At 38.2% G+C, this 25,625-nt stretch overlaps 1 protein-coding gene across 2 annotated transcripts in view; it reads left to right on the plus strand.

Moving 5' to 3' along the window:
* The window catches only part of LOC126365897 (serine/threonine-protein kinase Genghis Khan), a 323,790-nt gene that overhangs the window by 211,873 nt on the left and 86,292 nt on the right, over positions 1-25,625 (plus strand). For both annotated transcript variants that reach the window (XM_050008618.1, XM_050008619.1), the window contains exon 19: positions 12,286-12,440. In XM_050008618.1, the coding sequence (XP_049864575.1) occupies positions 12,286-12,440 (155 nt within the window). The remainder of the gene's footprint in view (positions 1-12,285; positions 12,441-25,625) is intronic.

Genomic DNA, 25,625 nt, shown 5'->3' on the forward strand with positions numbered 1-25,625 from the left:
AAAATGAGTATCCATTACATGGAGATAATGCAGTTTTGTTCCACATGGAAAACTGCATTATCTTCAAGTAATGAATTAGGCATTTTAATGTAATTACTGTTTCATTTTATTATAACGTATTTGCAATGTGTTTGTTTATGAATTTTTATGTGCTACCAGTCACTTTTTTAAATTTATATTTTGCATAACGCGTTTTGGTCACTTTCAAGTATTTTCTGTGAGCTATGCCATTTATTCATGATGTTTTCAAAGTGTGAGGTGCTGCATTGTTCTGTTGTTTTTTATTGTAATGTGTGTAGAAACACAAACAATTTTTAATTAATGATCAGTCTTTATATAGAGTTAACGGCAAATTTGTAATTGACTGCTACTTGTTGTCGACTTGTACAGAAACCGCACATGTAACACGTCACACACAATTTTCTGTGTACATCGCACAATGAAAATAGCAAACATACATAACAAAACAGTTACAAATGTTTCTTACATATAGTAATCAGAGGTGACTCTGTAGGTCATTACGAGAGCATGGTATATCATTCCTTCACACAGAGGGTATTTATCTTAATAATGTAAATCATTTTGTGTGTGTATGTAGACACACACACTCACTTCTTATTTCCATGTATAACTATTTCTATTTAAGTATATTATTAAAGCCTCTGAAGTACTTCACTGATTCACTTTTCAGTATTTCATTTAATGTTTTGTCTTCATATTTCTTGTGATGTGAATGTACAGAGTGAACCAGAAGTCCACCATAAAATGTTCATAGGCTGTTCAGGGATACCTTTTGAGTATTTTGATCTCAGGGACCCATAGTCACTGGTGACTCATTAAATAGTTATTGCATTTTGTTTGATTTCTTGCCCCATTCTCTTCATATATGTATTGCAGTGAAAATAGTGCACATCAGTCCAAATGTTAACGATATGCACTGTGTGTCTTGTTCCCATTCACGTGCACTACTAGCTGGTGAGTACAGTAGTACTCCTTTACCTTTTCACCTTCAAGCTTGCATTCAGTATTGCTCTTTGATTTGAAATCCGGCAATGTTAGTTTTGTGTTATCAGCAATTCAAAGCTCTGTGTAGATTTACCAATGAGTAGTTCACAGATACGCATCTTGTGTATGTGTTCTCTGTTCTCTGGATGCAATGGAAGAGTGGCATGACAGTGCTATGCTGAGTCATTCCTGCAGCGAAGGCAGCTACAGCACAGTACATTGTTTCATCTGAGGGTTGTTGCATTACTCTCTGCCGTCTGGTATGTTTTTGTATATCACAGTCTTCTTCACTGTTTTGAAGATATTTTTATGGAAACAAGATTGACTGTAGTAACAAACAAAATAAATCATAATTACATCATTATTCAGCAATGAGCTGCCAGGGACTGTAGGCCCCTTATACCACCATCTGAAAGTTTGTCAGTGGGGTTCTGGTGCACCTAGTACATCTAGTTCTTACAAATCCATTTTATGCCCTTCATTTAGTTGGTGGAGTGCTTTGACGTTTTGCTCTACTTTTTCAAATGTGTGCCTGTATTATGTATGTATGTATGTGGCTGTTGGTGCTGTAGTATGTAGGTGTTAATGTGCTCTGTATATATGGTGTGGAAATGTCATCCTGTTTGTGATAAGGGGAACATAGAGCTTTCCTGACACCATATAGGTTATGATTACAATTTATATATGCCTTAGTTTCTGTTACAATCTGCCACGAAGTTTCATATCAACACACACTGCTGCAGAGAGAAAATTTCATTCTGGAAACATCCCCCAGCTGTGGCTAAGTCTTGTCTCCTCAATATTCTTTCTTCCAGGAGTACTACTCTTGCAAGATTCACAGGAGAGCTTCTGTGAAGTTTCGAAGGTAGGAGGCGAGGTATTGGCGGAAGTAAAACTGTGAGCATAGGTCATGAGTCATGCTTGTGGAGTGCAGTTGTTAGAGCACTTGCCTGTGAAAGCCAAAGGTCCCGAGCTCGAGTCTCAGTCCATCACACAGTTTTTATCTGCCAGGAGGTTTCGTATCAGCACACAGTCTGCTACAGAATGAAAATTCCATTGTGGAGTATCTGTTGTAGTTTATTAGGTGTAGAGAATTTAACTTTTACCTTACACTTTTTGAAGATATTTACAATCTTTTGTGATATATTGGTGATGTATTGGATGCTAGTTGTAGACCTGCTTTTTCTTTGTCTTCTGTGGTGTGATATTTGTCCGGGTCTTCTTTTATTTTGTTTTGCCTAATACTGAGTCATCTGTGGAAACTGTGGGGTCATTGACAATTGTGAACTGTTTCACTCACTGTTTATACCCTGTTGCATATTTTCATATTCAAAGGTATTTTAATTGCCCTGTGCAGCATTGATCTATATGCTACTTGTTTGTACTGTTCTCAGGTAGCCAGCCAGGTGCATTCGTTCCCATAACACATTATCTCAACAGCGTATCTTGCTGTCATTTTTTGGGTGATACCTGCAGGATGAGCCCTTTGTTACATCCAGCCTCCTTTATAGTCTTACCGTCCCCACCCCTTCCTCCTCTGCTGGAAGCTTGGGATGAACTGCAGTCTCTGCATTCTCCTGTGGGCAACACTTTGATTTTAGTTGGCTGAGTATTGAGTCACAAGCTTTGCTGAGGGTGAACCCAGCATCTCTGTTGATCAGCCAGTCAACCACTTCTGTTTCAGTATCCTCCTTCAGAGCACGGTCATAAAATAACAGTCTCTGTCTTAGCACTTCTACTTCTTCATACCTCATGGAGTCCCCTGTAGCCATGCAGTGTTCTGCAACCACAAATTTTGTTGGTTGCTTAACTTCAGTGTGTCTTCTTTGTTCCTTGCATCTTTCTTTGATTCATTTCAAACAAAGATGCAAAGAACACAGAAGGCACACCAAACATAAGCAGCCAACAAAATCAGCAAATTCAGAACACTGCATGTCTACAGGGGCCTCCATGATGTGTCAAGAAACAGAAATACAGGACAAACCTTGTCATTTGGGACTGTGCTCTGAATGAGACTACTAAAATATGAGTGGTTGATGGGCTGATCAACAGAGACACTGGGCTCGCTCTCAGCAAAGCTGAGGACTGTGCACTCAACCAACTACAATCACAGTGTCAGCCAAGAATGACTTCCATGTCCGATGCAGTCCATAAGAGTGCTGAGAGACCAGGGTTTCCTCCTAGCTTCCGGTGGCACTGTCCTCACCCTCCCCCCTACACCACTTTTTACCTCTAGCACCATGCCGCTGGCAATGGAGATAGGAGTTGGAGGATAAGAGTATAAATGAGGCGGATAAGAGTATAAATGAGGCGGGCTGCAGTAAAGACATCCATTCTCCATGTAGCACCTGAAGGTGACGGCAAGGTACGCTGATGAAATATCGTGTTACGAAAACAACTGCACCCATCTGGACACCTGACAACAGTACAAACAGTTGATTTATCAGGTAAGTCTAAGATCACTTCTATGCCTCTTGTTTATGAATGTCTGGGTGACAAGAAGTTACAGGGAAAAGTGTCATTGCATTTTTCCCATTAATTTTGAATGTCCATGTAGTGATGCGTCTTTTTATGTATAGCTCTAGGTGATAGTTGCTTTTGTCGTGTTCCTGTTCCACTGTGAATGTAATTTCTGCTATAGACTATTGAACAATTCACAATGTTCACTATGTCTTTGGCATCCCCTTTTATTGGAATATGCGATCTGCATATCTTCTACAAAATACAGTTTCCTTTAGGCAAGATTCTTGGCTGTTAAACAATTGTTTTCCATCGATTTATGTGTAAGTTGCAGACAGGCATGTTTAAAAAACACTCACATGTAGCTTTCGGCCACAGCTTTCGTCAGTAAAGGCGCGCACGCGCACACACGCACACACACACACACACGCACACAAAAGCAAACGCTCCTCGGGCACACATGACTGCCAACTACAGCATTCCAACCTGAGATGCTGGATTTGCAGTTGTGTGTATGTGAAGTGTGAGGGGGAGGGGGGTGTCTTTCCTGGCAAAGTCTGTCGCTGAGTGCTATATGTGAATATCTTTTAATCGTGCCTGTTTGCAACTTGATATGTCTTTTTTACAGTGTGTAGCAATCTTATCTTTTCCTACATTGTTGATATTCCTACCGGGAATTTTCATTGTTTGAGTTATTAAGACAGCTATGATGATTCCGAATATTGCCAGGCCAACATACTGCTTATATATATGTTGCCATTCAATGTAAAATAATTGTAACTATGGGTCAGCTGGAGGAGCTGAATGAATTCCAAAACCTCTGTGTATGCAAGTTTCTTATGTTTTGTAAGGGTCTTTTGGATTACTGCTACAACTTCTTGTGTAGGCTTGTTTGAGTAAAAGCTGGCAATGTCCAGTGATAAAAGCTTAGGTTCTTATGGGAGTTCTGTGGTTTTTAATTCTTCAACTAGTACCATGTTGTGTTTTATTTAATATATTTTTCATATATGTAATTTTCCATCAATATTTTATTCACTTTTTGTGACTGTTATATGCTGGGCTGTTTATAGAGACGTTTTGATAGTATATTTAAATAAAAATATTGATACATAGAAATGTATCTTTATAAATGTGACAAGCAAATTATTAATTATAATGATTTATAATTATAATCTATATTTTTAATGTAAGTACCTTCTGTACAAAAGAATAGTATATTATCGTCTTTGGGTGACCTATAGGATTTTCTCTGTTGATTATATGTAAAAAAATTATATACATTCAAAACGTGCAACTTTTTTAAAAATTAATGATCAGTCTTTATGTAGCATTATTGCTCAATTGGGAAGAACTTCTGTTTACTGTTTTCTTGTACTCTGCTTGTGTAGAAACTCATACACATTTATCATCACACACAATCTTCTGTACACAGTACACAGTGAAAACTGCTGTGCTGTGTACAGAAAATTGTGTGTGATGATCAATATGTGTGTGTTTTTACAGAAGCAGAGTACAAGAAAACAGTAAACAGAAGTTCTTCCCAATTTAGCAATAACGCTGCATTAAGATTGGTCATTAATAAAAAAAAGTTGCACATGTTTTAATGTATTATTATAAAGATAACAGAACAATGCAGCACACACAGAAAACATTACAAACAGCTTATCTCACAAAGAAAGCTTTATTGGTTTAATATGTGCTCGAAGACTGGACGTATACCAACTGCATGGAGTAGTGCAGATGTCAACACACTTTTAAAAAAAGAAAAATGGAGTAATTATAGATGGGTAAGTTTGATAGACACAGCTTGTACAGTATATGCTAAAATGATTGGCAAGAGACTGCACACTATGAGGGAAATATTCATTTTAGAGGAACAAAATGTTTGCTGAAGGGATGGTTGTGCACACATAGTATATACATTATAAAACAGATGATGGAGATAAGGTGTGAATGTAATACAGGAACTATGTCACTTTTATACAATTGCTTAACAGCCTTCGATCAAGCTGATAGGCAAATACTATTGAACATACTAGAGAAACAAGGCTATCTCAAACACATCATAAAGGTTCTGAAAGGTAAGAACACACACACTAAAATAATGACTCAAACAGTTGCAAGAAATTCAAGTCTGATACATGTGGATCAGATTGTCAGACCATGGTACAGTTTATCATCGACATTATACACTGAAGTGCCAAAAAAACTGGTACAGGCATCGATATTCAAATACAGATACATGTAAACATGTAGAATACGGTGCTGCAGTCGGCAATGCCTTTATAAGACAAGTGCTGGAGCAGTTGTTAGATTGGTTGCTGCTGCTACAATGGCAGGTTATCAAGATTTAAGTGAGTTTGAACGTGATGTTACAGTCAGCACACGAGCGATGAGACACAGCATCTCAGAGGTAGTGAAGAAGTGGGGTTTCTTCCATATGACTATTTCACGAATGTACCGTAAGTATCAGGAGTCCGGTAAAACATCATATCTCTGACATTGCTGTGGCCAGAAGAAGATCCTGCAAGAATGGGACTAACAACGTCTGAAGAGAATTGTTCATCATGACAGAAGTATAACCCTTACGCAAATTGCTGTAGATTTGAACGCTGGGCCATCAACATGCATCAGCGTATGAACCATTCAATGAAACATTATCGATATGGGCTTTCAGAACCAAAGGCCAACTTGTGTACTCTTGATGACTGCACGGCACAAAGCTTTATGACTCAGCTTGGCTTGTCAACACCGACATTGGACTGTTGATGACTGGAAACATGGTGCCTGGTTGGATGAGTCTCATTTAAAATTGTATCAAGCAGATGGGCACATACAGGTATGGAGACAGACTCATGAATCCATGGACCCTTGATTTCAGCAGGGGACTTTTCAAGCTGGTGGAGGCTTTGTAACTGCGGGGCTTGTGCATTTGGAGTGATATGGGACCCCTGATAAGTCTAGATATGTCTCTGACAGGCGACACATACATAAGTATCATGTCTGATCGCCTGCATCCTACATGCATTCGTGTCCATTGTGCATTCCGACGGACTTGGGCAAGTCCAGCAGGACAGTGCGACTCCCCACAATCCATAATTGCTACAGAGTGGCTCCAGGAACACTATTCTGAGTTTAAACACTTCCGCTGGCCACCAAACTCTCCAGACATGACCATTGTTGAGCATATCTGGGATGCCTTGCAATGTGCTATTCAGAAGAGATCTCCACCCCCTCATACTCTTATGGATTTATGGACAGCACTGCAGGATTCATGCCACGTCGTGTTGCGGCACCTCTGCGTGCTTGTGGGGGCCTCACCATATATTAGGCTGGTGTTCCAGTTTCTTTGGCTCTTTAGTGTATAATATGTGCATTGACATCATCTTAAGAAGATGCGGACAAGAAGTGGTACAGATATCACAGTATGGAACCATAAACACTTTCTAAAGTAAATTACAATCTGACATATGTAAGTTGCACCTAATGGGCAAAGAATGCAATATGTAAAACTCAGTTAATAACGCAATGATAATGGTATTTAAAGGAGCTGAGGCAACCAGATCAGAAATTATCATCAATAACAGAATGATTAAAAAAATGAGATATTTTAATTGTTTATAAAACCAATTTACCAGGATAATACAGAGATTCACAAGTCATATGTTTCCTATATATGGCACTATTAATAGAACCTTAAAGAACAGATTTAAAAAGGGTTGTTGCATCTGTGCTGCATAGGATTGAAACCTTGGTTCGCAGAAAGAGGGATAAGAGCAAACAAAATACAGGCACCTGAAAAGAGATTTCTAAGAACAGTGAAAGGTTGCACATGCCAAGACAGGATTATAAATGAACTAATTAGAGAAGAATGGAATGTTAAAGTGATAAACAAAATAATAGAGAAATGTATAAATATATGGAACGAACATCTTAACAGAATGCCAGAAAAAAGAATGATGAAATAACTGTTGAGATAAAGCCCAGAGGAACAAGAAACCATGGTAGATCCAAAATGAAGTGGGTTCAACAGCAACTTTTGGAGATGAAAGAAGCAGTTCGCTTAATCCATGGAAGTGAAGATACTGATGATGATGTGGCACACAAAGAATGCGCTTAAAAATTGTTATTTCCTGAAATGCATAATATAAAATATAAATAAGAAGAAAATCTTGATTGGTACAAAAGAAAGTTACAAACAAACCCATTCTCTTTACAGTCACAGGCTTTCACCAACCATAAAAATCATAAAATATTTGCATGAACTGTTTTAAATCTAAAAAAAACAATGTGTGGAAAAAAAACACCTGTACTGTACTAGGACACCCACTGGGGACGCCCTGTTAAAAAAATGAAATGCTGCTTGGTGTATGAGTAAAAATTCATGTGCAACACATAGAAAAGTGTTTTCTTGCTAACTGCTTCAGATTAAGTGTAGCTATCGTGAAAAATAGCTACCACAAGAAACTTGTAATGTAAATCAAATTGGAGGAAATTTAATTACTTAAATGAAATTAGTGGTTTTGTCTCACCAAATTAATTCTACACTGTGGTAAAGCACTGGTTTCAAATTAAGGAAAAGTTAGTTTTGGAGGGTGTAGTCCAACCATACTTCACCCCTCCCTGCCCTCTCCCTGCAGCTTCTCCCAGTCCAAATTCAACTGCACATACATTGTATCATTACAGGATTTTGGCTAAAATCAGAGACTGCATATCCAAGGTTAGGTCAGTAACATCCAAAAGAAAAAAAAGGACCAGATACGCATCAAAGTAGTAAACCATTTCCATGCCTCAGTTGAATAGATTCGAGGAAAGGTGATAGAAGAGAGAATTATGGGAATTTAAGTAATTGAATATAGTTATTTCTGACATCTTGAGGCCTTTATAGTTAGCCAAAGACAAGTCATGTAAGACTTACTACTTGAGAGGACTGACCACCACATGTCGTTCAGCATTTGCTTTACACATTGCCCCTGCATTACTTTTCCTGTCATTACGATTGCCTAGAAAAGTAACTCAGTTAATCCTGGAATATTTCAAATAAATATTCATTATGTTGAATTTTTTCTAGTACATGTGCCAATAATGAATTTTTCATTACAGGGCATTTATGTTAGAGTTGAGGAAATTGTTGCATAAATCGTCTACCTCCTTCAGCTTCTTCATCAAAGCTGTTGTATAAAAGTCACGGACTTGCTTGGATGACCCTTGCACTTTACTGAGCAGTTATAGTGCCCTGCAGTTCTTCGAATTATTGCTAACCCAAAAGCAAAAAGAATGTTGAATGTTAATGCAATAATGGAAAGCCTTGGGTGTATTACAAAGCAAAAAATAAAGACAGTCATACACAATATAACTGAGGTGCTGAAAAGTAGATATGCGTAAATAAAATTTGGAATTTATAGTGTTCCTTTTGGATAATTTTACACCTCATACCTGAAAAACAAACACACACACACACACACACACACACACACACACACACACACACAGAGGTACTTTGCCCTAGTGCTGCAGGGTGCAGCCTGTTACTATCTTTCCCTTGTGAATGTCTTAAATTATCTCCCAATAAATGAAACATTGTTCAGATTTTTTATGTTTTGGAGTTTTAGTAGTGATTGTTTGTGTGTCAGTCCACTGACAAACAAAATTTTATCACCCTTGCGTACGATTGTAAACAGGTTAGTACAGTATAACATCATTTTCATGCAACTCAGTATTTAATGTTCAAAATCATACAGTGATAAGAAGATGTTTACATTTGTTTCTGGAGACCACTGAATGGACAAAATACACAGTCAACAATAGGTCTATTGTCTTTGTGTTGACTTCTATTAACAAAAGTAACATGATTTGAATGAAAGTGTATACACAATTCAGTGATGCCAGTATTCAAATTATTTACAACAATTAAGAGAGATTGTTGTATCTGTAAGAAAATAGTTTCTATTGAAATCAACTATTTTAATGAACTTCATGCCTGGCAGAATTGTCTTGTGACAAATTACTGCTCGAAACAATTTTTGTCCAGCTTCCAAGTAGCTAGCTTTATTGTTATTGTGAGATGGCGTGAAAGGATTCATGGCTTATTGAAAAGTATTGTCTACAACATTTACTTCATAAATGTTCAGTTTAAGGATCACATCGGCTTAAAGTAGACAAAATGGTTAGGAGTTATTCATAATATTTCACAGTTATATTTAATGCAATAGTTTATTCTTTTTCCTCTCTTGGTCCTATAGACAAAATGCCCCTATTTATTGGTGTCACAAGCTGCCTGTGGGGCTTGCTTCTACTCCTTATGAAAATATATTTCTGAAAATGACTCCAGCTTATTGGAATAGAAAAGGTGTTGAGAGCATCACATCACCATTTGGTAATGTACTGGTTGCTGTTTCTTTGCTGCTGTTGCTGCTGCATTAGTTTTTGTTTGTGACACCCACCTCATATTCGGCTTTCTCTCCCACTTACAGGTTCCTAGTAATTTTTAATCCCTTACTTTAAAATGTTTCATGTCTATAAGACAGTCAGTACATTGTGACAGAATCATATTCAGTGTGTTTCCTTGTATGATATACAACAAATGATCATTTAAATATTGTTATTTTTTTAAAGTAAGAAACTGCTATTGACATTATGCAAAAGTGAAGGCAATCACTTCAAGAATGCTTTTTATTTTCACATTATGGTTTACGAAATAAACAATTAGTTTTTGTGTGGGCAGGAAAAGTTCTAATTTGTTTAAATGCATGCAGAGTGAAAAGTCGATGTCTGTTTCATATTTGATGAGTGGTTCCAGTGTTCCAAGTGTGCCAGTGTTAACCAAATATGTTTCTCATTGTCTGTCAAATTAAATTAACTTGTACTTTCTTTGTAGAAATTTGACTGTCCACAAATAATACTGCAAAGAACTTACCATCACATAATGACATTCTTTGTGGCCTTCCTTTTTTTAGCACTGAATTAAAGTGGGATGCTAATAGCTTTTAACAGTCCTTTCTTGTTGCTGTAAAGCTTATTATTTTTTTAATAGCATTTCAATTTTTTCTATTTTTTTATCCACAAAAATAATCCTATCCACTTGTAGGTCAAAATTTGAATAAATGTATTTCTTTCAGATATGAGTAATATCAGAATTGCATTTATTATTACTTGTTGTTTGTATCCAAAATGTGCAGTTTAATGGCATTTCTGCTACAGTTATTGTGTAAATAATGTTGTGCCTTCAGGAAGAATATCTTAGCTATTTTCTATGTAGAACAGAGCAGCAAAAGATTAGAAGTGAAAAATATCATGCTCAGAAAGAGCAACTCTCAATATGGCAAAATTTTACCAAGCCATGATAAACAGCAGTTCCTTTCTTTAGTCATCTGTAAAAATGGATAACATTGATAAAGAAGTGAGGATTGTAGCAAGTAGAACATTGGGAAACTGTCAAGGGTAAAACATTTAACATGAAAATATAAAAATGAAGCATCTACAGTGTAAGAGGGGAAATGGGAGGGGGACTGGAAAAAAATAGAGGGCTTAAAGAAATAAAAGGAAACAGGGAAGTTGACAACAAAAATTATTACATATCTACCCATTCACAAATTGTGAGGATTTTTCTCATACATTTTTGATATTGTGGCCTCTAAGACCATAATTGGGAATAACAGAGATTTTAATTTATAGAGCAAGTTGGTCAGATTGTGGCTCTGTAAGTGTATAGGTATAGCACTTACCGTGAAAATGACACTATGAAGAATAACAGTTCTAATTAATCGGTAAAAAATCTACTTACCAAGCAGCTGCAATGGAACACACACACACAAAATGATTTAACGTTTGCAAGCCTTTGGAGCCAGTGGGTTCTTCTCCTGGCAGAAGAGTTGAAGGGGAAGGAAGAGGGGTGAAGTATAAGGACTGAAGAGGTTTAGCGAAAGGGGTACAGTTCAGAAAAGTCACCGAGAACCCCGGGTCATGGGAGACTTAATGGATGGGGTGAGAAGGAAAGTCTTCCAGATCCAGGGTTCTGCATGACTTTTCTGAACTGTACCCCTTTTCCTAAACCTCCTCAGTCCTTTTTTTCCTTCACCCCTCTTCCTTCCCCTTCAACTCTTCTGCCAGAAGAAGGAGCCACTGGCTCTGAAAGCTTTTAAACATTAAATACTTTTGTGTGTGTTCCCCTGCCATTGCTTGGTGAGTTGATTTTTTTTATCTGTCCATTTAAATTATGTTATCAATAACTGATTATTCTAGTTCTAATTAATAGTGTGAAAAATTTTGTAAGTATCATTCCGAGCTTTAAATGCAACCATTACTAAGTGACATTCAACTTAAAGTAGGCTATATAAATGTCTGGCAGACGAAAATGTTGTGGCGTGTTCTGTGTTGGTTTTAATTTTGTAGGTTTGTGGCTCAGTCCTTTTTGTTGGTGTGCTGTGTTACTGTTTTGCAATAGATTATTTATGTTTTTGATGTAAGAAAATCAACATTATCAATGTTATAATTCTTATTATGTTTTTGTGCAGTTCACATCCACACTATAATCTATTTCAAAACTACCAAAATGGATCAGACTGATGTGTGTGCAGGTTACGCTATTTAAGCTTTAGCGCTGACATAACATTAGTGCAGTCAGAAAGGCTTGGCATTGCATTTTTTTTCTTCCTTCTTCATTATGTTGTTTTTCTTTTAACTTAATAATATGACTTCTGGCCTTGCATTTACAACTTTTGTATGAAATAATTTATAACATCCATTGCATAATTTAATGATTATATTATACAAACACTTGAGATATTACATTTCAGGACTGACTTTGCTACTTTGTTACAGTTTTGGATCGTCCTTCATCTCAGGTATCATACTTAGATCGTTTCCTAAAAGAAACACACCATGGGGGCTCAGTAGAGAGTGAAGAGGGGGATGTGGAAGACAACAGAGCCCCTTCAGTAACTAGTAGTAAATCAAACTTATCAGAACTCAGTATAGTAAGTAGTGTCAATACTCAACTTTATGAAATTTAATGAACTACATTTTACACTTGGTAACTCTCTATGTTCACTTCAGTTATATTCTTTCCTGCATCATACTGAATTTTCATGTTAATTGAATTTCTTAATATCATTTATTTATCTTGACACCCAGAGTTCAGGTGGTGTGTGTGTGTTTTATTTTTAAATATGACTTTTGTATTTTACAGTGAGCACATACAGGTGACATAACAAATAATAATAAACAAAGCCAATGATTTCATTGACATTCAGAACAACCCCTCCCCCCCTACTCTGCCAGGCCTCTGATCCTTAGATATAGCATTTAGTATTTTTCTTTGTGTGACTTATGTAGCCTACTGTTTATAGTGACATTCAGTTATATGGAATGAGAAAAGATTATTTTTGTGTAATATTGAACATATGTATCCTAAGGCAGTGGAGAGATCAATCGTTGGACTATAAACAGTGAGGTGCTACCCCTGTGCCTTGTGATTCGTTTGCTACCCCTGTGCCTTGTGATTCATTAGATACATATCAAATGACAGCTACATCTGTGACCTGATTTTTTATTGCAGTGAAGAGTTGGCTGGTTCATAAAATATTGTATGGAATTATATATTGATTACAAATTAACCCCCCTCCCCAATATGGATCAGGTAATTCCTTCCATGGATTCACCTGACCTAGACTTAGGCCATTCCTTCCATGGGTACACATACTCCATATTCTGCAACACATTTGCTGTAAGTGGTACAATGCATCACAAACACTCACCAATATGCAAAGCATCCGAGCAATTAGATTAGATTCAGTTTTTGTTCCATAGGCCCAAAAAAGAGATGATCTCATGGGTGTGGGACATGTTTCCCATATTCGTTTAAATGAAGACATTGCTCCTTTGCTTTCAACTCTTTTTGGTCACTATATGCTTGTGTTCCCACACTCCTTTAAATTTACATTCCTTACTAAATTACTTTTTTGTTTGGTATCTCAGTGCTAGTATTACACATACTTGTTACTTTTATTACTGCATTTCAGACCATTGATCATTTTAGTAGAGTGTGCTGACGTCTATAAAATCTACAGTCCTATTCGCTAGCATAAAATATTGTGTGCTCATGCTAGATAGCTCAAACTCCTCTAGCAAAAACAAATTATCTGTTTTCAAAACTCTTTAGGAGCATACGACTATGAAGTTATTGCTTGTCTTAAGCTCTCATCTCTTCACATTGTGTAAGTACCTCCAACAGGAGTTCCTCTGGGAACAACTATACATTCTACTTTCCGCCTTATCACACTAATTACATAACACATCCATTTGAGTAAATTGTAGTAAAATAATCAATATTTCACTTTTCAGTCATTGACCTTGTATCTTGCTAACTATTGGTTTTTCTTTCTTGTGTAACTGCACCGTGTATTCATAAGTCTGCTCTCGTCAGAGATAACACTACTCTTTGTCTAATTTCACTCCTTCAGTCACTAAACAATTGAAGTGCTAAGTTATTTCTTCTCGCTTACATGTTAGCACTTCACAACCCTGTTTAGTGAGTGCTTTCCCTTCTTCTATTTGAGGTTGCTAACATGTCCAAAAAATTGTCCTTGCAGTAATACATGTACTGACTGTATTACTTTGTTTTACATGTGTTACCATTTCTTATGTGCATTATCTCACGGCTTTCATGTGAAAAGATTGTAATTACTACAATGTGGCATGGATAAAAGAAGGGTTTCTGCCATAGAAACACATGAACTTGAAAAGAGGGAAGATAGGACTGGTACTCCAGTGAAAAAGAAAGAAATTAAAAGTAGGAATAAGTGTGTTAGGATCGAAGAAGTAAAGACCACAGAATCCCAAAGACAGAGTCTCATCCCACTCTCCCCTCCCGACCCTCCCCTTGTTCCCTCCCCTTGTTCCCTCCCCTCCCTGGGACTCCATCGCTGTCAGGTTCATCATCAAAATGCTGGAGGATGAAGAACATATATTACATATATTACAGACCAGACTTGTCTGCTTTTATTTGTACAGGGTGTGAGTATTGATTTGAACTATTCTGCTATGAGTAGCCAGTAGTCTTTGAGTAATAAGAACAACACCACTTGGTGGTGGTGGTGGTGGTGGTGGTGGTGGTGGTGTGTGTGTGTGTGTGTGTGTGTGTTAACATATATTACAGACCAGACTTGTCTGCTTTTATTTGTACAGGGTGTGAGTACTGATTTGAACAATTCCGCTATGAGTAGCCAGTAGTCTTTGAGTAACAAGAACAACACCACTTGGTGGTAGAGGAGGTGGTGGTGATGGTGGTGGTGGTGGTGGTGGTGGTGTGTGTGTGTGTGTGTGTGTGTGTGTGTGTGTTTAGCCATCAGTCTTTACGTCTTTGGCACTTAGTCATAGTATTTTCACTTTTTGCTTAAGTGTGTATGTACATGGTGACTTAAAAGTATTTCATCTCTGTCATAAGTACCTTTGTACCTGGTGACTTATTGTATGTAACACATCCCCTATAGAAGGTATACAACCTCTGTTTATAGGAGGAAAGAAAAGGTAGAAAATTGCATGTACCATACACTTTATGGCATATTTTCAACACACAAATAAAGTTTGTACATATAAATTGCTATATTTTATTGCTTTTGTGCAAGCATAAGCATCCCTGTTTAGTTGTTACAAAAGACTAAGGACTTGCTTTGTCCTAACTGTGCCATGTTGCTTCATTTCAAAGTAGAGTAAATGGGCTCTACAGTTGAAAGACAACAGATTAGCAAAAAGTGAGATAGTTTCAAGAATAACTAAACAAGAAATATTGAAACAATTAGTTCATTAAACCCGACAGACATTAATTAGGGTAGTTGATAAAATATCAATATTTTTTTCACCAATATATCAGTATCAAAGTGGCAATATTGAGCACCAGTATTTTTATTATATACTATATTTTTGTCACAATTTTTGATAAATATTTGAAGTTGCTCTTTGGAAAGTGTAGAAAACATAATTTTAATTTAACTGTGTGAAGGAGTCTTACTACTTTTGAGCTTTCATCACATCCAGTCTTTCTCTTTGACTGTGTGAAGCAAATATAGATGGCACAAAGAAGAAGTCAGTTTGCACTGGGGGGGTGGGGGTTGGGGGGGGGGGGGGGTGGCAGTGTGGATGGAATAACAAGATATTGAATGTGAGGAAATAGCACAACAGTTGTGTTAAAAAACAATTTTTCATGCTATGAGTGCACTATTTCTTCACATCAGCATTCTTCAAAAACAGTTGCTGAAACTGATGAACATAAATCTAAATGACAAAATTTTCTTTGCAGTGGGTGGAGACATGTGTGCTACCAGCAGAAACTGCTACAAAACTTCCTGGCAGATTAAAACTGTGTGCTAGACTGAGACTCAAACTCAGGACTTTGCCTTTCATGGGAAATTGCTCTTCCATCTGAGCTATCCAAGCATGTCCCATGAGCCTTCATGACAGCTTTAAATCAGCCAGTACCTTGTCTCCTACCTTCCAAACTTCACAGAAGCGCTCCTGCAGGCCTCACAGAACTGACATTCCAGGAGTGCAAAAGGCAAAGGTCCCGAGTGCCAGTCTTGGTCCGGCACACAGTTTTAAATATGCCGGGAAGTTTCATATCAGTGCACACTCTGCTGCGTGGTGAAAATTTCATTCCAAAAACTGCAACTTTTAATATCACCACATAATTTTGACACTACAGTTTCTGGGTTGCTGGTGTTCACAGAAATGAAAAAACAGGGAAGTCAACCTGAAGTGTTCCAGACAGATCTGATATGTGACGAAACCGAATGATGGGGCCATCAGTCACCTTTTATTGTGCCACTTGTCTGCAATTAACATTGTTAGCAAATTGGTTATCGCCAAATGTGAACGTGCATCATTTTCCGTTCAGTTTTTGCTCCAAGGTGGATAAGCAGAAACTGTTGATATATAGAATATATAATAATGAATCAATACTAAAATTTACAGGTCTAAAACTGGCAGTGTATTTACAACGTGCAGCCGATATGTATTTACAATGTGCAGCCGATATTTTCTTTGGTTGGTATGTCAACATTTTTTCCGTTTATATATCAATAATTGATGATGATTCTGATTTTCTTAAATATTGTTTTTTTTTCCCCCTGACATTTTTAAAAATATCAGCATTCCTGATGTTAACCCAGAGTACCCACTTAGAGTGCAGGTTGCCCTGTGGACTTTCTTTTCTTTACTATATTGATATTGTATGAACCTTTTCCTTCCCCATTTTATGTCTACTATAAATAATGCCTTTGAATGTTAAATACCCACTATTTTAAGTCGTTCACCATGTCGTTGTCATTACGATCATCTTGGACAGTTTCCAGCCTCTGGAAACTGTCCAAGATGATGATAATGTCTTGGAAAAAAATTGCCAAGTCTGTGTCTTTATATTTGAACTACAGTGATAATACTTAATCAATACTAGATTATCAACATGGAACATGGGCATATTTGCACTCTGATTGTATTAGGTTGGCCTGTAAGTTCTGGTGTTTTTTTACGGGGCAGGTTTCCACAAAAATAAACAAGAAATGAACAACTCAATGAATAATGTATTCTCTGGTGTTCTGTACAACTTGTCCCTAACATTCAACAAGCTGTTCAATGCCTCGATAGTAGAAATCACCTGGGTTCCACTTGAAGAAACCGTCCTGTCAAACCTTGGAATTCCACGTTGTTACAGAGTGAAATGCCATGCAGTTCGTTTGACAGGCATTGAACAGATGGAAATCGGAAAGCGCCAAGTCAGGAGAATCCAAATGATGTGACAGCACTTCAGAGCCAAGTGTTTGAATGGCTTCCATAGCAGTGTGAGAGTTATGTTACAGAGCAATGCCATGTTGCCTATCAGGATTTTGTTGCTGGATAGTGTTGTCAAGTCATTGCATTTGTTGGACATAAAGTTGTGCATTCACTGTTTGGTTCTTATCAACCAATTCATGAAAGATCATGGATGTCTTTGAGGTCAAAATTGCTGTCGCTGAATCTCTTAAACCAACCAAAGGGGCATCTCTCCTTCACCATATACTTTACAAACTTCTCGAACAGCTTCTGTGGCTAAAAAGCAGTAGGTTCGAAACTGCTCTATTGTGTCAACTTTACATTCCATTTCAATTGCCTGAAAACAACAGAATGTATACCAGCATAAAAAGACTAAAAACACCATTCTGTAGAAAACATACTTTTCTATCCAATTACATAAAACACATAGCCAAAACATTGTATTTTTCACACAAAATTTTCACTTAAAACAAAAGTGAATGAAAAATAAATAAAACGGTACTCATGGTACAATCAAATATCTCTTCCCTCTGATTTTCATTTGCTTGTGTATACTTTTACCCACTATTTTCTGTAGTTCCTCTACTTGTAGGTGGCCATTCAAATCATTTTAGTAGGGGTTCCCAATAAAATTTTTATTCATAACTTCAACTGGAGGTAGTACTATACAAATATGCAGTAGTTTGTTTATGATCACTTGAAACACTGTAATCAACTGAGCCCATATGGTACATTCCTCAGAACAATATGTTCTACATAAACATCCAATTTCCTTCATTACTGACTCACAAGCATTCAATTCCCGTTTCCATGCAAGAAATTCCTTGAAACTATTACTCGTGAACTGTGACCCATTACCTGTTAATAACTGCTGGTGTTACCATATATCTATGAAGTGTACCCTTAAATAGTTTATTACAGAACTCTTATTTGCTTGTTTAATTGGATAAAGTTTGACATTTAGGCATCTGGCCATAACAATCTGCTGCAGTTAGATCATATAGAGCTGTTGATATTATTGATCAGTTTATATGGCACATTAATGTTATCCCCTTTAACCCTTTGACATTCTTCATGGGTTCTCAATATCTTTCTCACTTTACTACTTAGATTCTTAAAATAATAGAATTTATTCATAATATGATTAGGAGGATGGATTGCTATTCACCATATGATGGTGGAGATGTTGAGTCAAAATGGGCACAATAAAAAAATGCTAAACAAGTGAGCTTTTGGGCAGAAGGCCTTCTCCTAAAGTAGACAACACAATCATAACTCAAAAACACATTACCACTGTATCAGGCCACCAAGGCTGGATTGCAAACAACTGTGTGTGATGGAAGAAGCAGTGTGGGTAGTGGGGTATGAAGGAGGCTGGGACAGAGAGACAAATGAATATCTGGGTAGGGGTGGGGGACTGCAAAGTACTGCTTGTGGGTGCATATAGGTACAAGGTAGGGAGAGGCTAGGGCAGCTAGATACAGTGAGGAGGTTAGACAGGGGGCAGAAAAGGAGGAATTAGAGGAGGGGAACGAGACTAGTGGACGTGTTGGTGGAACAGAAAGCTGTATAGTGCTCGAGAGAGAGCAGGGAAGGGGATAGGTAGGTGAAGGAAGTGACTAAGGAAGGTTGAGGCCAGGAGTGTTATGGGAACATAGGAGATATAGCAGGGAGATTTCCCACCTGCACAGTTCAGAAAAGCTGGTGTTGCTGGGAGAGATCCAGATGGTGCAGACTGTGAAGCAGTTATTTAAGTGAAGAATGTTGTGCTGGGCAGTGTGCTCAGCAACTGGGTGATCCAATTGTGTATTGACTAAAGTTTGTTGGTGGTCATTCATGCAGACAGACAGCTTGTGGGTTGTCATGCCCATGTAGAATGCAGCACAGTGGTTCAATCTGTGCTCGTAGATGTCATAACTGTTTTCACAGGTGGCCATGCCTTTGATCATAAGGGATTGATGCTTGCAACCTGACTAGAGTAGGTGGCGGTGAGAGGTTGTATGGGACAGATTTTGCATCTAAGTCTACTACAGGGATATGAGGCTTGGGGGCAAGAACTTGGGAACATGGGTGGCATAGGGATGGATGAAGATATTCTGTAGATTTGTTGGGCAGCAGAATATCACTTTGTGAGGGATAGTGGGTAAGATATTCCTCATTTCAGGGCATGATGAGAGTTAGTCAAAACTCCAGTGAAGAATGTGATTCAGTTGCTCCAGTTCTGGGTGGTAATGATTCACAAGGGAATAGTCTTTTGTGGCCAGATGGTGGAACTTGAGGTCATGGGGCTCTGAAGAGGTAAGGTATGGGAGATCGGTTTCTGTAAAAGGCTGAGAGCATAATTTCGGTCTGTGAAGTGCTCAGTGGGATCCTTGGTATATTTGCAGAGGGGCTGCTCATCACTACAGATGTGATGATGGCCATGTGTGGCAAGGCTGTATTGAAGAGAGTTTGTGGCATGGAATAGTTGGCAGCTGGTGAAGTCGAGGTATTGATTGTGATTGATAGGTTTGATATGGAAGGAGGTTGTGATGTAGTCATCTTTGAGGCCACAGGGAGTTAGTTGTTTGTAGGTGATGCCTTCAAATGTGAAGTAATGTAGTGGGTGAAAATATAGTTGATCATAGTGACAAGAGAGGAGGTTGTAGGTTTTGAATCTGTTGGATGTTGAAAAAGGTGAAGTTCAGTAGTGGTGAGGCCATGGGTATTAGGGTTGTTAATGTAAAGGTAGTGGAATCATTAGTGACAAGCAGTGGAACAGCAATGGGCACCCGCATGGCATAATCCTATGCCAACCTTTTCATGGGCCATTTATAGGAATCCTTCTTAACTACCCACAAGTCATACCTCTCATCTGGTTCAGATTCCATAACGACATCTTCATGATCTGGATCGAGGCCAAGGACACACTATCCACATTCCTCTAGAACCTCAACACCTTCTCCCCCATATGTTACACCTGATCCTCTTCTACCCAACAAGCCACCTTCCTTGATGTTGACCTCTGCCTCAAAGACAGCTACATCAATACCTTTTGTGCATATCAAACCTACCAACCACCAGCAAAACCTCCACTTCAACAGCTGCTCTGTATTCAATACCAAGAAGTCCCTTCCAAACAACATAGCCCTTGGTGACCATCACATTAATAGTGATGAGCAGCTCTTCTCCAAATATACCAGCAGTCTCACTGAGGCATTCACAGACCAAAATTACCATCCTAAACTTGTACAGAAACAGATTCCCATGCCTTATCTCTCCAGTCACCCACTGTCACCCAAAGTTCCACTGTCCACCCACAAAGGAGCATTCCCCTCATGACTCAGTACCATCCAGGACTGGAGCAACTCAATCACATTCTCCACCAGGGTTTTGACTGCCTCTCATCATGTCTTGAAATGAGGACTATTTTGCCCACTGTACTTCTCATCCCTCCCACAGTGGTATTCCCAACCCCACCAAACCAGCACAATATCCTCATCCACCCCTACTTCACCCCTGCTCCCAAGCCCTTCCTCGTGTCTCACATTCCTGTAATAGACTTAGATGCAAGACCTGTCCTATACATCCTCCCACTACCACCTCCTCCAGTCCAGTCACATGCATCACCTTTACCATCAAAGGCAAAGGTGCTTGTGAAAGCAGTCATGTGGTATACAAGCTAAGATGCAACCACTACACTGCATTCTACAAGGGCATGACAGCCAACAAGCTTTCTGTCTGCATGAATGACCACAAACAAACTGTGGCCAAGAGGTAACTGGACCCCCTGGTTGCTGAGCATGCTGCCCAACACAATATTCTGCACTTAAATGAGTGCTTCATAGCCTACACCATTTGCATCCTTCCTACCAACACTAGCTTTCGTGAATTGCACGTGTGGGAAACCTTCGTGCAATATATCCTACATTACTGTAACTCCCCTGGCCTCAGCCTTCATTGGTTGCTGTGCTTCATCTACCTGTCCCCTTCCCTGCTCTGACTCCAGCACTACACAACCTTGTGATCAACCAACACACCAACTATTCTCTTTCCTCTCCTCTACTTCCCTCATTTTCCACCTCGTCCCCTGTTCCGCATATAACATCCCGCCTGCCTTACTCTATCCCCACCAGATCTCTGCATTGGAATGCATAACTTCAAAGGGTATTTATTTTCTCTTCACCTTCATAAGCATCTTCCCCTTACATGTTAGTAACCAATCAGTACCTTGCAGTGTTCACATACATATATGTGATTCCACTAATAAAGTTACCATGAACTTAAAGTTATTTGTTTGTAGGGGTAACCCTGTTTTTTCTTTAAGAACTTTCCTTTGTTCCTGGTTATTCCAACAATATAGACTCTGAACATCTTTAAAATGGGTCAAGGATTCTTGTTTCTAATTGTTTCTAAGAAATCCTGGGATACCAAAGATATCTCACTCCCAGAGTTGATGTAAATGTGTTCCTTCTTTCCCCAGACATTTCCTTTAACGATAGGTCATGTCTGTTCTTTTTCTAATACTTCATCTTCTTCCAGTAACAATTCCCTCATAGGTACAGCCTGTGTGAAAGCAATAAGTTTCTCTGTATATGGGCCAATGATTGCGTCATTACACCCTGGATTCTGGCCCCTGTTCCAGATTGTGCCCTGTTTCCTGTTATCATTATGGGATAATTAACCTTTACTATGTCTTGGCTAGGAAGAGACATCCTATTATTTACAGTAGAATTGACAATGTTTGCGGTACTGTGAACAAATGCTTCGGATTGCATATTCTTTAGCACAAGGTCTTCTTAATTCCCTCTATCCCTGTTTATGCTGCTAACATGACAGAAGTCGCTTTCGTTTCTTCTTTTCGAGTTTGTTTGGTTACCAGTTCTTCTCATTAGTGTCACTTTGTGATTTTTTCTTTGTATACAATCAACTCTTTCCTTATGTGTGTGCAGTGTGTCCAGGTCCTGGACAAAAGGCAACAAATGATTAATATTTGCCCATCCTTGGTACCAGATCTTATTCCTGACATAATATGGAAGGTTATGGAGTAGTACTTGTACAAGATGGGTCTCTTCTATGAGACTAAATATTTTGATCTAGTGAAGTGCCACTCAGTATGCTTCTTGTAGCTTTTCTGTGAACTATTATAATGTTTTGGCTCTAATAATTCTAATGTCATTTCTTTCTTTGCACTTGTTGACCAGTACTTTCTTTTAAACTTTTCCCAAAAATTGCCCCGTGAGTCTAATACCTCCAAATGGGCAGTTCCCCAGTCTGCAGCATCTTCTGCCGGGTAACTGAATGTAAAATCTCTTTTTTCTTTTCTTTTTTTTTTTTTTTTTGTATCCTCATCTTTGTTTTAAGTAATTATATGGAAAATATCCTAAAAAAATAAGTAGGATGTACTACCCCAGCGGGTTTGAATTTAGGAAACTTTTTTGATAAACCCAATGCAATCCCCAGTTGAAGCTCTTGTAATAAATCACCTATGATCCCACAGTTACCAGTAACTGACATTTTGGTAAGTTCTAGTTTGGTCTTTTCTAATTCTTCCCCCAACTTTAGAAACTCTTTTTGGTTTTACAGTAATTTCCCCACAGAATTAGATATAGTGTTGGGAGATTCAAATTTTTTTGTGTTTTCTCTTTCACTGGTTCCTGGAACTGTTCCTCCAAACTCATCAATGTTTTATGAGTAATTGGTATTTTATTTAACTCTCTAACCTGCTCTAACACCCCCACATGTCCTCAAATGTCTGAGATTTGACAATTTGATGTCTTAAGTCTGTCATGTACCTCTTCAAATTGCTCACTCATTTTGTTTATTACTTGGTCACATTGCTGATTTACTTCAGTCTGTTATTCATCAGGCAAATTTGATGTTATTCTTTCTAAACTGGAAATCTTATCATTTTGTGTATTAATGCTAGAAATTGATTCTGTCATAGTGGTTTTAATCTCGATCATCCTCATCTCCAATTTCATAGAGAAGGCTGTTACGTTGTCCCCCACACTTTGTGTGGCCACAGGCATACAAAATTGAACAAAAATAAATATGTAGATTGGAAAGTACTTAAATAACATCACTTTGTATTTGCCCCTGTACACCGATTCAATTCTTTGAAAGATTAAACACAAAGCACAAAAAATTTCAGTTTTGGACTGAGTACAGCTCACTGGATGATAAAATAGCTTGTTGCGCTGTGTTGTCAGCAAGCTGCAGGTGTGTAACCATTATGGTGTGTCGATGAGCTGGGCTGCTGACGTTGTGCGGAGATGGGCCATAGTCTGGTCAACCATCAGCTGCTGCAGTAACATCATGGACTGCAGAGCCAGTTGTAGGCCTCAGACTCAAGACAGGAAATCTTATTAGTCAAACAACATAGTCTTCCTGTATTGCCATGTCTTATTTGATTTTAACATGGTTGTATTTGCCATTGTTGTTTCGGTTTCTGTGGACAACAAAGTATAATCTTGAACTTCTGTTTTTAATTCAGTTTTCTTAAATCCTTTTTTAGATAGTATTTGAAGTTACTTTTCTCCTTGTAGTTCAGTTTATTCCACTGCAATGCATATGTTTATTCTTCTGTGGTGTTTGTTGTTGCTAATTGAGTACTTCACCTAGGTCACTATAATGAAATGCAGTGTAGATGATCAGTGTTACATTTCCTGTATGTAGTCTGTAATCCTCCTATGCTCAATGTTAGTAGATTTGGTTAGTAAAATTTCTCTCGGTTGTCATTCTTGATGTTTCTGAGGTCGTCTTGCTGTTTAGTTCCACCTGACCATGTTGCAGCATTCTTCACAGGATTTCATCTCGTTGTGCGTGGATGGAAGCTGAAAGAGAGCATTAATTCTCTTCCAAACTACATGAGTGATGTAAATGACTGAAATTTATACCTTCTGACTTAACACTTTCTCTTACAAAAACATTGTTTCTTAATGTGCACTGTCATGTACAGTGCAGGTTGACAGATCTTTTTAAAACTGATGTAGCTGGGATACAATCAAGACAGAACTATTCTGTATACAAGCCACTTTGACAGTCATTTTTCATGGCATTCACTGTAGTCATGGCTTTCTCTTTTTCTCCAGGGCTTCTAAACACTTTCAAACTACAGCACACACAGCAGGCACTGACCCTCAGTCAGCATCCTGCCTTTTAGATGTGATGGGTTCAAAACATTCTCCCATCTGCACATATCATTGCAATATCTTCCATTATGGGATGTCCCAACACTTACCTACTACAGAACAATACGAACGTCTTGCATCATCGCAGAAGCCTTGGAATGGGACATGTAATTTCATAAAAACGTCATGTCGCACTTCAAAATTTACCTTAGAATAATGTTTCTGGAAAGTTGGAACTCAATCTGGGATAACTCCCTCAAGTAAGTGGAATAGGCACAGTTCTCCAGTATTGCAACTAACCATGTGTTTACACAGGTCTGCGACATAAAAATTGTTTCAAATTTATTAAGTGATTTTTATAGTGTTTTCAACGCTGATTTCGGGAAAAATAGTGAAAAAATTCCATCACGCACAGTTATTTCACAAACTGCTTGCCTACTTTTAGTTGTTTTTGATATTTCAGCACCTTAGTGAACTTGAATTTTGGTTTTTAGGTTCTCCATAAGCTGTTATTTAGCCGTTTTTATTCTAGATATACATAAAATAAAGAGTAATTAGGAGAAACCAGCAGTATTGTCATGCCAGTACCTGTCTGTCATGCTGCCCCTTTCCCCGCCGTCACCAAGCAGTGAGCTTCTGCTATTGTCCTTCAGTTCACAGTACCTCTTCACTCTGTGCTGTTCACGTATTGTTGTTTCTAATGCTTTAAAGAAGTGACTATTTTCTTGTGTTGTGAAGTTGTTTTATGGAAAATGGCTGCAGAGGATGTATAAACTCACCAGATTGCTTCTGCTACATTTGTGGTAACTATACCATTAAGAAGCAACAAAGAAACATTTCCTATTTTGTTGAAAAAATATATTTCGCCTATGTTGGTAGAAAGTTAGGTGATCAAGACAAGCTTTGGGCCCCACACAAAGTTTTTTCAGTGTATGTTGAAGAACTGAAGCAATGGTTTCAACGTAAAAAGCAGTCCTTATGCTTTGGAATACCAATGATTTGAAGGGAGCCCAAAAATCATAGTGATGACTGCTATTTTTGTTCTTGCAGCGTACGAGGTTTCAATTTGCAAAACAAAAATGATACTTCTTACCATTACATTCAATCAGGTATTTACTCTGTTCCTCATGGACCCGAAGTACCAATACCCTCTCCTCTAGATTCTTTGGGTGATATAGATGATCACGAGCTATTGGCTCAGCAAGGTGATAGTGAAGAAGATAGAGATTGCTATGATCCTGGCAC

Source organism: Schistocerca gregaria, chromosome 4, assembly GCF_023897955.1.
Source record: "Schistocerca gregaria isolate iqSchGreg1 chromosome 4, iqSchGreg1.2, whole genome shotgun sequence".
NCBI lineage: Eukaryota > Metazoa > Arthropoda > Insecta > Orthoptera > Acrididae > Schistocerca > Schistocerca gregaria.